The following is a 15184-nucleotide window of genomic DNA, read 5'->3' on the forward strand; positions in this document are numbered from 1 at the left end:
ACACTGCCTGCTGCCCATGAAAGGTCTCTGCTGACTCCTTCTCCGTTAGGGTGCAGATCTCCGCTGGCAGCTGCTTCCTTCTCGCAGGCATTGGGTATGTTGGCAGTTTTCTATGTCTTTAAATCTTTCAAACACCACGGAAAGGGCAAAGGCTGCTAGCTGTTGACATGGGCAGATGTTCTATGTAGCCACAACTGACTCTTCTGGGCTGTGAGTGTGACTCAGTGACAGGGGCTGGAGAGCAGGCAGCAATAGGTAGGTGGGGGACCCTCCACTTCATGTGACCGTGGTCCATGTCGGATCATTTCAAGTTCACAGTAATCCCAGATTCAAAGTGAGCTGGGAGTGTGAAAACCCCAAAGCTCTGAGTCAGGATTTCTGAATAGGTCCCATTTCCAGAGGTGCAGGATACTCTGGACCAGAGAAGAGCCAATGCAATATCAGTGAGTAGTTCCCAAACCATCTCAGGTTTATTTGCTCCAGGAAATATAATTAGCAAATCCATTTTCAAACATTTTTTCTCTGGCTTGATTGTGAATGCAGGAATTCAAAGCTGTTTTCTTCTGTGGTAACAGGTCATACAAGGCAATGGAATTATTCTGTTTCCTGACTGGATGAAGGCTCCAGGAACTTTGCCCTGTAAGACACCTCATAGTTTCGGGGCAACCGACATTTCTGCCCCATCTCTGGTCTCAGAATGCCAGATGTCAGCTTCGTCCCTTTCCCTCTTCTGGGGTGGAATCGCACCATTCTCCCACCCTCAGACTGGCTCTGGGCTGCAGCAAACTGTGGGTCAATTGGGCTTGAATACTCACGTATCTCACTTTGAAATCGACTTCCCACAAACCTCCATTGTAGCTGAATAACAAGTGCTAGGGTTACTCTGTGGTCCATGGACTTCTAAAGGTTTGAAGACTACCTGTTAGATTTCTAAAGGTATTCACACCTTCATTTGAAATTTGGTAGGTGTCTGGATATGAAAACAGTTGAAAATCCGTGTATTATAGAGTGAGAGCCCAGGGAATGAAGATTGTATAGGCTGATCCCAAAGCGGTAACACTCCAAATAAAGTGTGCAGATTGACATCACAGAATCTGAAAAGAACTAGTCAGCTACTAACCCAAGGACAGAGGTGTTACTAGCTGTAAAGGATTCCCCAGAGTTTTCTTTCCTCACAAGTGATTGAATGAGGGCGAGGAGGCTGCAAACTCTTCAACTTCCAAAAAAATCCAGATGACACATGCTACATTTTTGGTCCCCCTCTAACCTGAGAAATCATCTCTGAAAGAAGATCAGAGGGGAAAGAATGGGTTTACATGTGTATGGTAAAGAATAGATGTATAAATTGTGTGCCAAAACTTTTTATTGTCATACAATTATTACAAACCAAAATTTAATTCCACGCATGTCTATGGAAAGCCAGTCACAGACATGTTGGAATCTGTACAGGAAGGAGCAGGGGTAACTTTACTACTTAATGACTTTAGCTGTAGAAAGTATTGCAGAGTATTCCAAATACTCTTTGCAATGGGTTTGTGCTATTAACTCTTTGTTCAGTGAGCAGTTGTATGACACTGTCTCCTGCTAACTGTCCAGAAACTGTTTCTAGCACTTACATTCAGAATCGTGCACACAATATCTCTGCTACACTTGTGCCAGACTTTCCAAAAAGTCATGAGACACCAGAACTGCTGTCTGTGTTTCAGTGAAGCATAGACATGAGGTGAAGGAAAACAGATTATAATAGTGGCTGTACGAAATTTACACCCATCACCTGTTACACGAGCGTGGCTGAAGTAACTTGCAACTCAACTGGATATTAGTGCAAAACTAGCATTTGCATTATTCAGTATTTGGGACATCAGTCTCTCCCCCACCCCACTGAAGTAACTGGCTGTGTTAGCTTGTAACTTGCCAAATATCTACAGAACCTTTTCACTGAGAGAGTATGGTGGTCCTGTGAGGCTAAAGAGACGCCTGTAGGATGATCGACCTCTCTGGAGCCAATCAAGAGTGACTAGGCAGAGCATTGAGATACAATGGGCCCCACACAGAAGTGGAGGACCAAAGAGGGTGTTTGTGGGAAGGTCGGAATTGCAGAATCACATAGTGCTGAAGGAGGGTACGGAACTCATAGCCACAAGATATCAGTGGGGTCAAGTCTGTAGTAGGATTTAAAGAGGAAATGGATGTTTATATGAGGAAAAAAAATCAATTACAGTAGTGGGGATTTTTTTAAAAAAGGTTTGGGAATGATATTTTATGGTGTAAATCAGGAAGTTTAAGTCAGGAGGAAACTTTCCCTGGGAGAAGGTTATCTCACAGCTGTCTTACATAGAGCTTCTTCTACCTTCTTCAGAAGCATCTGGCACTGGGCACACAATATTGGGCTAGATGGACTATAGGTCTGATGCTGTCTGGGAATGCCTATCTTCCATACTGGGTCAGACCAATGGTCTAGCTAGCCCTGTATCCTGTCTTCCGACATTTACTAATGGCAGGTGATTCAATGGGAATAAATAGAACATATAATCCTAAAGTGTAAATCCAAGGCTATGTTTTTGCTGATGTTTCTTGAGCTCCAAGAAGTCTTTAGACATGCAGTGAGAGCAGAATGATGTCTCGATCAATATCATCTAGTCTCCTGTTACTTTTCCTTTCAGGAAGTAAAGTTCAAAACTCCTCGGGCCTGCCCAGTGCATCATGTCAATTGTCAATTACACCAAATTCCAACCTGCAGTCTTCCTTCTCACCGGAATACCTGGCCAGGAAAACATCCATGTCTGGATTTCTATTCCCTTCTTCTTAATGTACGTTATTTCCATATTAGGAAATTCAGTCATTCTGTTCATTATAAAAACAGATCCGACCCTCCATGAGCCCATGTACAGTCTCCTTTCCATGTTGGCCATCACAGACCTTGGCATATCGATATCCACCCTACCAACCATACTGAGCATATTCCGGTTTAATTCTAGGGAGATCAGCTTTGATGCCTGTTTTGCCCAGCTGTTCTTCATCCACTCATTTACGTTAACTGAATCTGCCGTGCTCTTGTGCATGGCCTTTGACCGCTTTGTTGCCATCTGTTACCCGCTGAGATATGCTTCCATATTAACCCCATCCAAAATAGTCAAGATGGGACTGGGGTCTCTGTTAAGAGCGGTGATCCTCATATTCCCACTCCCCATTCTCCTGAAACAGTACCGATACTGTCAAGCCAACATCCTCTCCCATTCCTACTGCCTGAACCAGGAAGTCATGAAGATGGCTTGTTCAGATATCAGAGCCCACAGCATCTACAGCTTCTTTGTAACACTCGCCTCACTGGGGTTGGATGTCCTGCTCATCCTCCTATCTTATCTGATGATCCTCAAAACAGTGCTGAGCATCGCATCCCATGAGAAGCGTCTCAAGGCCCTAAACACCTGTGTCTCCCACATCTGCGTTGTCCTGCTCTTCTACATGCCAGTGCTTGGCTTGTCTGTGATACACAGATTCGTGAAGAACTTTTCTCCCTTGGTTCAGACTGTCATGGGTTACGTCTATTTGCTGCTCCCGCCCCTGATGAACCCAATTGTGTACAGCATGAAGACGAAAGCCATTCGTGCAAGAATAATCAGGGTGTTCGTCAAGTGAAGGGCCAGTTCATCACTTGGCTCCAGTGCTGATGACTCAGGAGATGAAAATCACGAGCTACCTTTTCCATCCTAGAGACTTCCAGAGGACCTGAGAGGACATGAGCTAATGATCCCCATCACCAGGTGCAAAGGAAGGACAGCACACTGGGGAACGGGACCAAGGCTGGCAGCAGTATTTATGTATGTGTTTGCAGAGCTGTTTTGTAGTTTCAATCCTGGCCCTTCCTGAGCACTCTGGCTGCTGCGTGATCCATGAGAGCAGCACTAACTGTGAGATGGGATATTCCAGGGGCACGGCCACCCACCCTTCTCTGCGCCCTCACTCTGTGTTTATGTAGAGCCATTTGATGGGTGGGATGTTACCACATAAAGCGCTGTATCGCCGTCAGCTCAGACCTCAGAATTACTTTGGATACAGTCAGTTCAGAGAAGGAACGTGTATGTTTTGTCCCAGAGGCCATGAGAAAAGCTGCAGAGCTGTTTTGTAGTCACAGTCCTGGCCCTTCCCAAGCACTTTGACTACTGCGTGATCCATATGAGCAGCACCTAATGTGAGCGGGGCTATTCTAGGGGCATGGCTGCCCACCCTTCCCCTATGACGTCAGCCAGGCACCTGTGACTGAGTCGTGTGAGAGACAGGAGTAAAGCAGGAGCCTTAAGAGAAGCCATTCAGGCAGCGCCCGACCACATGGATGGCTCTACACAAAGAACCCCCCAAACCAGCATACTGCCCCAGGCAGAACAGAGCTGCGTGTGTGAGTGAGGGTCGCACACACAAGAGTTTGACAAGATACTCAGATCCAGATTCCCTCCCTGTCCCCCACATTTGTGCTGCCCAGCCATGGAAAGGGCTGGAAAGGGGCCTCAGCTCCCCAAAAGAGGCACAGACAGCTCCTAGCCCAGCCCAGCCATTCAGTGGCCATAAAAGGGGGTGTGTCGGGGATTCTTCCCTTTGATGGAGATTCAACACCTGCTCCACACTGCGGTCCTTTAATGTTCATGGGACTTTAGGAGCTGTCTGAAGCTGTCAGAGGCAGCTAAGTGGAGAAAGGAAGATGGTCCCAGCTGGGGAATAGTTCATGCTCTGGGAAATCCCAGCCTATTGCTTCTTTAAGGACTGAGACGGGGGCCTTGTAGTGCAGGGCAGGGCCTGGCTCCCCTCACTCCCTGCCACCTGCAGGAGCCGTGGGAGCAGGGCTGGCTGCCTCTTCTCTCAGAACATGGCCACAGCAGCAGGGGAAGGACGGCTGCCCTCGCTCAGCCTGGGGGAAGGGACTGAGCTACCAGAGGGGGCCAGCTGACGAGGAGCCAGGAAAGCTGAGGCGAGCCTGAACCAACACAGACACCAGCAAGGAGGGTGGAGGGGGGCTCTTGGAAAATGGTGGAGGGTGGGGCACAGACTAAGAGAGTCTGTGTTTTGGAGAACAAATACGAACCCACAGAGGGATTGTCTTTCAGTCCTCCAGGCTGAGAGTAAGTCACTGCAAGGACCGTAGAGGGAGGAGAGGCTGCCTGCAGGGTACCTCAGGTGCCTCAGGCCGCAGGGGGGGCACTCTGGGGTGTTACCCGTCAACACGGTCTTGGATAGAGCGTGCTGTGCTCTGTGAAGCTGTTGCCAATGGGCAGCGGTCAGCTCAGCTCCAGGCTGCTCTAAACTCCACTGAAGCCGGTGGGGAACAAATCAGAGAATCAAACCCCTGTAACAGACTCCTTTCTATCCATCCTCCCCACAGTGCAGGGGGCAGCTCTGGGTCACCAGAGAATCCAGCCAGTCCAGCTGGAAGGCTGGTTCTGTAGTTTGGGCTCTGCTCTGCCTGTCAAGGTCCCAGGTCACACACGGAGTTTGTGCCAGAGCTCGGAATTAAATGTGAATTGAATAAATCCTGGTGCCCTGCCTTAGCCACAAGAACCCTCCTCCCTTACCCAAACCACAGGACGGGAGCAGAAGGTCATGATCAGGAACTAAAAGAGAGAAAAACTCTTCTAACTTTTCCGCTCCGATTGCACACTGCTGTTCATGTTTCTGTCACATGTAAAAATGTTCTGTACCTTTGTTGAATCCTCCTATTCTCCTAAACAACAGCACCTCGTGGGCAGCATTTCCACGCATTAATTATGCATATTTTAATTAAAGTATTAAGCGATCAAACTCACTCAAGTGTCCTGGGTTCTGGGTTTAGAGCAGAATTTATTATTATTTTTCAGTCTTTGCTAGGGCCGGCAGTGTGCCTGTGTATGTGAAGCACACAAACAGGACATTATCTCTGGGCACCTACAGGCTAAAATAGGCACTTGGATCTGGTATGTGAGCCATTTAGCTGCACCAAAGCCGTGCCACAGCTGGATGGGCCTTCAGTGGGATGGGAGGCAGTAGTTGGCTATACAGGGATTCCTCAGCAAAGGCTTAATAATAAATAAAAAATAAATAACTTAGCTCTTATATAGCACATGTCATCAGGAGATTGATAAATTGAACAGTAACAAGTCACCAGGAACAGATGGGATTCACCCAAGATTTCTGAAGGACCTAAAACATGAAATTGTAGAACTACTAACTATGGTAGGTAACTTATCATTTAAAGCAGCTTTTGTACCAGATGAGTGGGAGGTAGCTAATGTGACGCCAGTTTTTAAAAAAGGTCCCATTACAGATCGGTAAACCTAACTTCATTACCAGACAAATTGGTTGAAACTAAAGTAAAGAACAAAATTTTTACACTCATAGATGAACATAATTTCTTGGCAAGCGTCACCATGGCTTTTGTCAAGGGAAATCATGCCTCACTAATCCTTCAGAATCCTTTGTGGGGGTCAACAGGCATGTGGACAAAGGTGATCCAGTGGACACAGTGTACTTAGATTTTCAAAAACTCTTTGACAAGGTCCCTCACGAAAGGCTCTTAAGGAAAGTGAACTGTCCTGGGATAAGAGGGAAGGTCCTCTTCTGGATCAGTAACTAGTTAAATGTTAGCAAACAAAGGGTAGGAGTAAAGTGTCAGTTTTCAGAATGGAGATAGGTAAATGGTGGTGTCCCCCGCAGTCTGCACTGGGACCAGTATAGTTCAATATATTCATAACTGATCTGGAAAAAGGCTTATCCAAAAAAATGACACAAAATTACTCAAGATAGTTAAGTCCAAAGCAGACTGCGAAGAGTTACAAAGAGATCTGAGAAAACTGGGTGAATGCGCAACAAAATGGCAGATGAAACAGAATGTTGATAAATTCAAAGTGATGCACATTGCAAAACATAATCCCAATTCTGCATATAAAATGATGGGGTCTAAATTAGCTGTTACCACTCAGGGAAGAGATCTTGGAGCCATTGTAGAAAGTTCCCTGAAAGCACCTGCTCAGTGTGCAGCAAAAGGCAAAAAGCTAACAGAATGTTGGGAATCGTTACAAAAAAACATAGATAATAAAGAAACCGAATCACAGGGAGGTGAAGTGAATTTTCTACCATTACGCCACAGGCCAGTGGCAGAGCTGGGATTAAAAGTGATGTACTTGTCCACTGCTCTATCCACTAGGACACACTGCCTCTCTATACGCAGACAGGGCTGGGTAGGATGCCTGTGGCAGCTGTTTAACTGTGCTCACAATTTCTGCATGTGAGTTTGACACAAGTCGGTGCAGTTGAATAGTGTGAGGCGCTCAGAAGCTGGGCTCTGTCTATGGCAATCAGTAGCCATCCAGCGTTAACCTCTGTGGGAAATCCTTGCATTGTTTATCCCATTTAGCTGGGACACAGAATCCCATTGGATGATGGGCCTGAATCTTGCACAGCCACACCCCTAGTGTTGCCTTATAAACGTGTGCAAAATGGGCACAAATGTTACCTTGTGCAAAGGGATGCATTTTACAGAGGATTGGTGGAGAAAAGGACAGAGAATCCAACCCCTGTAACTGCCTCCTTTCTATTCCCTCTCTCCACAGCACAGGAGGCAGTTCTGGGATAGTGAGAATCCAGCCATTCCAGCTGGGAGGCTGGTCCTGTGGTTTGGGCCCTGCTCTGTGTGTCAGGAAAGCTGTGTTCATTCCCTTGCCCGGTGTGACCATGGACAAGCCATCGACTGTCTCTGAGAATCTTCACAAGCGGATAATAGCCCTGCCCTGCCCTGCCCTGCCCTGCCCTGCCTTGCCTCACAGAGGCAATGGAAGGATGAATACGTTCAAGGTCCTGAGGAGGGGGTCAGGGGAGACCGTAGGATCAGGGATCCAAAGAACAATGCCTCTGACATTTGACTGTCAGAGGCCACAGCCTTACCACAGCCTCCTGTGACAGTTGGCCTCTGGGAATCCTAGTGACTCCAGCCCCTGGGTATCTGGGGCAGATGTAGGGTGCTCATGGTGACTGTTGATTTGCTCCCCACAGTAAAGTTTAGGTGCTGGATCTCTGAGGGGAGGGTTAGAGTGTCACGGGGCAGCCAAGGGTTTCAGCCATGCACCAGACTGGTGTTCTGAAGCCATTGGTGCTGAATGGGCCTAGCTGCCAAACAATGGAGCAACGGACACAGGAGTGTCATCTCAAATTGCGTGGCTAGGAGAAAGCAGTCTCAGGGCAAGGTCAGCTTCACACCTTGGACCTGTCACACAGACAGAGCTGAACACGATGGTGACTGGGCCCAGGCTCACTCAGGGAGGCTTTGAAAAAAGGCTGCTTCCATAAGAAAGGGGCAAACAAGTGGGAAGGTGTTCTCTCAGAGACACAGGGAAACAAGACCTTGTCCCAAAACTCCCTGGCTTCCTTTGGGCCGGTTCTGTAACTGTATCTCCAGAGCAAAGCCTGAAAGTTTAGAAGAAATAGCTACAGTGACTCCAAGATCTCTTTCTTGAGTGGTGACACCTATATTTACCAGAAACGCCTCTGAAGCCTTCTTGAAATATTGGCCTTACATTAGCTATCCCCCCATCATATGGTACAGAAGCTGATTTAAATGATCCGTTATATTCCACAGTAAGTAGTGCTGCAATTTCATGTTTGTTTTCATTCAGAACTTTTGGATGAATACCATCTGTTCCTGTGCTCACATATTACTGTTTAATTTATAAATCTCATAATGACAAGTGCCATATGAGAGCTAGGTTTTATTATTACGGCCTGGCTGAAGGACCCCTGTATAGCAAACTCTTCACTTCCATCCCACTTCGGACCCATCCAACTGGGACACAGCCTTTCCACTCCTAAATGCACCAGATACCAGATCCAAGTGCCTATTTTAGCCTGTAAGTACCCAGGGATCATGTTCTACTTTGTGTGCTTCACATCTCCAGGCACACTCCCGGCCGTGACAAGGACTGTATAATAATAATAAATTCTGCTGTAAACCCAGAACAATCGAGTGAGCTTAATATTTTCATATTTTATTTAAACTATGCATAATTAACTCATGCGAATCCCAGCCACCAACTGCTGTTGCGTACGAGATTTGGCGAATTGAAGAAATTGACTTGACATTTTTCTGTGTGACAGGAACACGCACAGTTGTGTGCAACGGGAGAAGAAAAGGTAGAAGAGATCTGATCTCTTTTACGTCCAGGTCGTGACCTTCTGCTCCCGTCCTGTGGCTGGGAAAAGGAAGGAGTGTCTTGTGGGTAAGGCAGGGGACCAGGATTTAGGCAACCCAAATTTAATTCCAAGGTCTGGCAGAGACTCCCTGTGTGACCTTGGACCCTGAGCTGCAGAGCAGTGCCCAAGTCACAGGCACTATGTTTTACTTCCAGCTGGACCGGAAGGAATCTCTGCTGCCCCAGAGCTCCCCCAGCGGTGTGGAGAGCAGAATAGTAAGGAACCACTTACAGGGGTTTGATTCTCTGGAGCGGGTGAAGCACTGACCCTTCACTTGATGAAGACCCTGCTTATCCTAGCACGAATGGCTTTGGTTTTAACACTGTACACAATTGGGTTAATCGGAGGCGGGGATCAGCCAAGAAATGTTGCCCAGGAAGCATATTTCAGCAGGTTAAAGATCACCAGAAAGCGGTCAAAGGCCATAAACAAGAGCACAGAGGATTCAATTAACGTAAGCGAATGGATGAAGAACAATTGGGCAAAACAGACATTGTGTCTGATCTCCTTAGAGTGAAACCAGTATATGCCCAGTGTTGTTGGTAGGGTGGATAATGATAAGCAAAGGTCTGTGGCAGTCAACATGGAAATGAAAATGTACATTGGCTCATGGAGGGATGGATCTGTTTTTATAATGAACAGAATGATTGAATTTCCTAATATCGAAGCAACATACATTTAGCAGAAGGGGATAGAAATCCAGATATGGATGTTTTCCTGCCCAGGTATTCTGGTGAGAAAGAACACTGCAGGTTGGAATTTGGTGTCATTGACAGCAGTCATGATGCACTGGGCAAGTCCGAGGAGTTTTAAACTTTATTTCCTGAAATGAAAAAAACCAGGAGACTAGATGATCTTAAACGAGAAATCATTCTGCTCTCAGTGCAAGTCTAGAGACTTCTAGGAGTTCAAGGAAGATAAAAAAAACCATAGTCTTGGATTTACACTTGACAATTACCTGTTCTATTTATTCACTCTGAAGTACCCGTCATTGGCCATTGTCGGAACAAGATACTGGGTTAGATGGACCATTGGTCCAACTGGTATGGCCGTTCTTATATACTTATGTATACCACCGTTCGGAAGATAGGCACTGCCAGACTTCATCAGACCTGTAGTCCATCTAGCGCAGTATTCAGTGGCCGGTAAGAGATGCTTTAGGGAAAGGTAGAGGAAACCCTGCAATAGACAGCTGTGAGATAACCTGCCCACAGGAAAAGTTTCCTCCTGACACCCACTGGTTAGACATACTTTATAATGTAAATGAGGAAGCTTTATAGCGCTCCCAAACATTTTTTTAAAAAAGTCCCCTCTACTGTAATTGGATTTTCTGGTTCTCCATAGAAATAACCAATCCCTCTTTGTATCCTATTAAACTTTTGGTCCCATTGATATCTTGCGGTTGTGAGTTCCACAGCCTGCTTGAGTACTGTATGATTTTACAATTATGACCTTCCCTCAAACATCCTCTCTGGCCCTCCACTTCTGAGTGTGGCCCAATGTACCATGTTTATGCCCATGGGAAGCACGTGGTGAAAATGGTCATTGTATTTATCTCTCTTATTTTGATGTTATTTATAAATGTGTTTCATTGCCTATTTTTTTTATAATGTTCTTCGCTCCCAAGAGCCCAAATTACACCACTGCCTCTTTGCAGGACGTGGGATAAATTGTTAGGCCAGGTTCTGAGTTCAGGAACATCGACTGCAACAGCCTCACTCCATCTTTATATGTGTAAATTTGATCAGATATGGGCACTATTAACTTTCATTTAACAAACGCTCCCAGTGATACACTCTGAACCTCAAGAATCCCTGCAGGAGAAGCTGAAGTGCTTTGTCTGGCCAGTCTTGATTGGATCCAAAGAGCTCAATCATCCTAAAGGCTTCTCTTTTTCCTCACAGGGCCCCATTCTCTCCCCAGACAAGGTCTGTGTAGACATTTGGCAAGTTATAAGCTAACACACACAGTGACTTGTCCCAAATGGTGAATAGTGCAAACAATATTTTTGCACTTATATCCAGTTGAGTTGCAAATTACATCAGCCATGCTCGTATAAAAGGTGATGGATGTAAATTACATACAACTAACTACTATAGTCCCTTTTCCTCCACCTCATCATTTACTCGTCACTGAAACACAGACCAGCAGTTCTGTTGTTTCATGACTTTTTAAAAAGTCTTGCAGAAGTGTAGCTGAGTTATTGTGTGCATGATTCTGAATGTAAGTGCTGGTAACAGCTTCTGGTCAGTTAGAAGGAGACAGTATCATACAACTGCTCACTGAACAAAGTGTTAGTAGCACAAACCCATTGCAAACAGGATTTAGAATACCTCTGAAATACTTTTTAAGTCATTAAGTAATTAATGTCATTAAGTCATTAAGTAACAAAGTTACCCCTGCTTCTTCCTTTACAGATTCCAACAACTCTGCGGCTGGCTTTCCATAAACATGCTTCTGATAGAAATGGATGGAATTAAAAATTGGTTTATAATAATTGTATCACAATGAAAAGTTTGGGCATAACATTTATCCATCTATACTCTAGCACACACATAAACCGATTCTTTCCCCTCTGATCTTCTTTCGGAGATGATTTCTCAGGTTAGAGGGGGACCAAAAATGTAGCGTGTGTCATCTGGATTTCTTGAGAACTTGAAAAGATTGCAGCATCTGGGTCTTCATTCCATCGCCTGTCAGCAAACAAAAGTTTGGGGAATCCTTTGCAGCTGGTAGATTTTCTATCCTTGGGTTAGTAGCTGACAGGTTCTCCTCAGTTTCTGTGATGTCAATCTGCAGCCTTTATCCGGAGTGGTACAGGAACTGGGATCAGCATACACAATATTCATTGCGTGGGCTCTCACTCTCTAGTAGAGTGGTTTTCAACCTTCTCTTATTTGTGGGCACCTAATACATTTCAAATGCAGCTGTGACTACTTTGGGAAAACTTACACATAATCTGCAGACTCCCCAGGGGTCGGAGGACCACATGTTGAAAACCACTGGTCTAGGGCAGAGTAACTCCAGCACCTGTTATTCAGCTAAAAGGGGGTTTCAAGGTAAAATGCATGAGTATTCATGGAAATCAAACTGCATTTCACATGTAAAAGTTGGACTTCCTGGGCAAGCCCAGTTGACCCACCGTGTGTTGTACCAGGGCTCAGTCTGAGGGTGGGAGTGTGGTGGGATTCCACCCCAGGAGAGGGAAAGGGATGAGGCTGACATCTGGTGCTCTGATACCAGAGAGGGGGCATAGCTGCAGTTAGCCCTATAACTGTGAGGGAATTTTGCAGGGTAGAAGTGTTGGAGCCCTCATCCAGTCAGGAAACAGAACTATTCCATGTGCCTTATCTGACCTGTTACTACAAAGCAACACAGCTCTGCATTCCTGCATTCACAATCAAGCCAGAAAATAAAAGATTTGAAAATGGATTTGTTGATTAAATTTCCAGATGGAAATATACCTGAGATGATTTGGGAATTACTCATTGATATTTCAGGGGTCTTTTCCAGCCCAGAGCACAATGCACCTCTAAAAATCGGACCGACTGAGAGAAATCCTTAATTGGGACAACAGGGTTCTCACAGTACAAGCTCCTTTTGAATCTGGGGTTTCTGTGTACCTGGAACAGACCATGAGCACATGGAATAGACCATGAGCACATGGAGTGGAGCGTCCCCCAGCTACCTAGTACTGCCTGCCCTCCAGCCCCTGTCACTGAGTCACACCCACAGCCCAGGAGAGTCAGCTGCCGCTGCACAGAACATCTGCCCATGTCAACAGCTGGCAGCCTTTACCCTTACCTTGGTGTTTGAAAAGTTTAAAGACAGAGAAACCTGCCAACGTACCACATGCCTGCGAGAAGGGGAGCAGCTGCCAACAGAGATCTGCACCCTAACGGAGAAGGAATCAGCGGAGAGCTTGCACGGGCAGCAGGCAGTGTATGCTCAGACGGTGTGCAATTGTTCTTAGGAAGCATGTTTGCCCATTTCCTTGGGGACTTCTTAGCCACCTGGGACCCTCAGCTGATTGGTTCAGTGTGTGCCAGCTTTAACCCCGTTATGACCAATAGCAAACTGCAGGAAGCCCAATCCCAGTGGATGCTCGGTGATGCCACCAAGCTGGACAGCAACACAAGCCCTGCCACAGGCTCTATTCCTGCAATCCAGGCTGTCAGCGCTGTGCGTACGGCTCAGAGGAGTCACAGGGCTCCCTTGAGGGTGGCCGAGTGGTACCGGTGATGCTGTTACAGCTGTAATCTTGCTGCAATACAATATATCAGACTAAGAATAGGTATGCAGGGGCAGATTTCCCCCCGGTAGCCCCCTTTTCTGTATTACAAACCCAGGGTGCAGGCTGGGGGTGGAAGATTCCACATAGCTCCTACCTGGAAATTTCCTTCAGCTTGTTCCAGTAACGGAATTCCCTTCACTTCTCCCTGAGGAATATAGGAGGGGAGACAGCATCCATGGATTCCCTAAGTTACGCACAGATCTCAGTGATCCCCTGATAGCTAGGCCCTCCCACCCACAATCTCTATGCCTCCACAACTGTTCTAGGACCCTCTCCAGACCTTTGGGAGCACAGGTTCATCGGCGATGTGCTACCGGGGTCTGTCACAGTAGCCACTCCCCATGGGATCTGCTGAAGAGGCCATTGTAGAGGTGTAGGGAGATGGATGGAGATGGAAAGGCTGGTTAGAGTAGCTGGTGAGGCACAGACTGTCTGGGAGGTTTACACTTTTCCATACCCAGAGTGCAACCATACACTCAGTCAGTGCAAGATTTTTTCCTGTTATGAGAAAGCAGCAGATGGTAAGACTCCTATTTCTCTAGGGGATAAGGGCAGGGCCATGGCAATTGAGTTTTCACTGGAAAGTGATCAGTTTTCTATGAAAACCCACCCCCAAAAATGGATGACAAGGAAACATTTTACTGTGGGTGAAAATTTTTCATGGGGGAAAATCCTCTGTTTTCCATCCCAGCTCTAGCTCAAACCGTGAGGTTCTGTCACTTGTGTTTCTGGACCACACGCCTCTGGTCACTCAGAGCAAGGTGTTGTAACAGTGGAGCCCTTCTCAGCAGGCCTGATGGAGGAGCAGCCAGTACAAACTTGAGCGGTGTTGCAACCCCATGCGCCCATTGGCAACCCCACTCACTCATGGGGTCACAAAGCCACCTAATAAAACTTGGCCTGCTGGCTTTGCTCGGCTTTAATGATACAATAAACCCAGTTCTCCTGGCACACAGAGCAGATACCAAACCAGAGGACCAGCTGGATTCCCTAGAGTTGTGCCACTGCAACTTGAGACCGTTGCTCCTAGTTCTGACATCTGCTACCACTGGCAACAGCCTAACTTCATCCTCCCTGGAACCCCCTTTCAGGTAGTTGAAGGCTGCTATCAAATGCCCCCTCACTCTTCTCTTCTGGAGACTAAACAAGCCGAGTTCCCTCAGCCTCTCCTCATAATTCATGTGCTCCAGCCCCCTCATCATTTTTGTTGTCCTCCGCTGGACTCTCTCTAATTTGTCCACCTCCTTTCTGATGACTGATTTGGGGAAACTCAGGACTGGGATATATTGTTGGGGCCTGGTGGTGGCAGAGAGGGGCAAAAGAGTGAAATATGGAGGAGAGAAAGGAATGGTGAGAGTCAACAACCATAGTGATGGAAAACAGGTCTGAGAGCATATGAGACGCCATCAGTGCTGGTGATAGGGAAGTCATGAAAAGGCCGAGTGACTGGGTGTGTGGGGGTGGGGGATGACGGGTGACAATCCTGAAAGAGATCAGGTGATGGTCGAAGAGGGCAGTGCTTGGTGATGGATTGCTAAGACATTGGGTGTGAGGAACTTCTCAGACTGTGAACTGCCACACGGCTGAGCTCAGCCAAATAGGGGCAGAGCACCCTTGATTAACGAGGACACATCCTTTCCCCCTCCTGTCATGCAGTTTAAAGTCAGTGGCCCCAGGTGA

At 46.7% G+C, this 15184-nt stretch overlaps 1 protein-coding gene across 1 annotated transcript; it reads left to right on the top strand.

Moving 5' to 3' along the window:
* Window positions 1-2703: 2703 nt before the first annotated feature.
* Window positions 2704-3639, top strand: LOC137159294 (olfactory receptor 51G2-like). Its single transcript, XM_067557451.1, has one exon. The coding sequence runs from the start codon at window positions 2704-2706 to the stop codon at window positions 3637-3639; it is 936 nt and encodes a 311-aa protein (XP_067413552.1).
* The last annotated feature ends 11545 nt before the right edge of the window (window positions 3640-15184 follow it).

The sequence above is a fragment of the Emydura macquarii genome, unplaced genomic scaffold (genome assembly GCF_026122565.2).
Source record: "Emydura macquarii macquarii isolate MOO-44397 ecotype Brisbane River unplaced genomic scaffold, CSIRO-AGI_Emac_v2 contig_1836, whole genome shotgun sequence".
NCBI classification, from domain to species: domain Eukaryota; kingdom Metazoa; phylum Chordata; order Testudines; family Chelidae; genus Emydura; species Emydura macquarii.

What these genes read in the sequence shown, in the direction of transcription:
- LOC137159294 (XM_067557451.1), top strand. Translation starts at nt 2,704, where the DNA reads ATGTCAATTGTCAATTACACCAAATTCCAACCTGCAGTCTTCCTTCTC.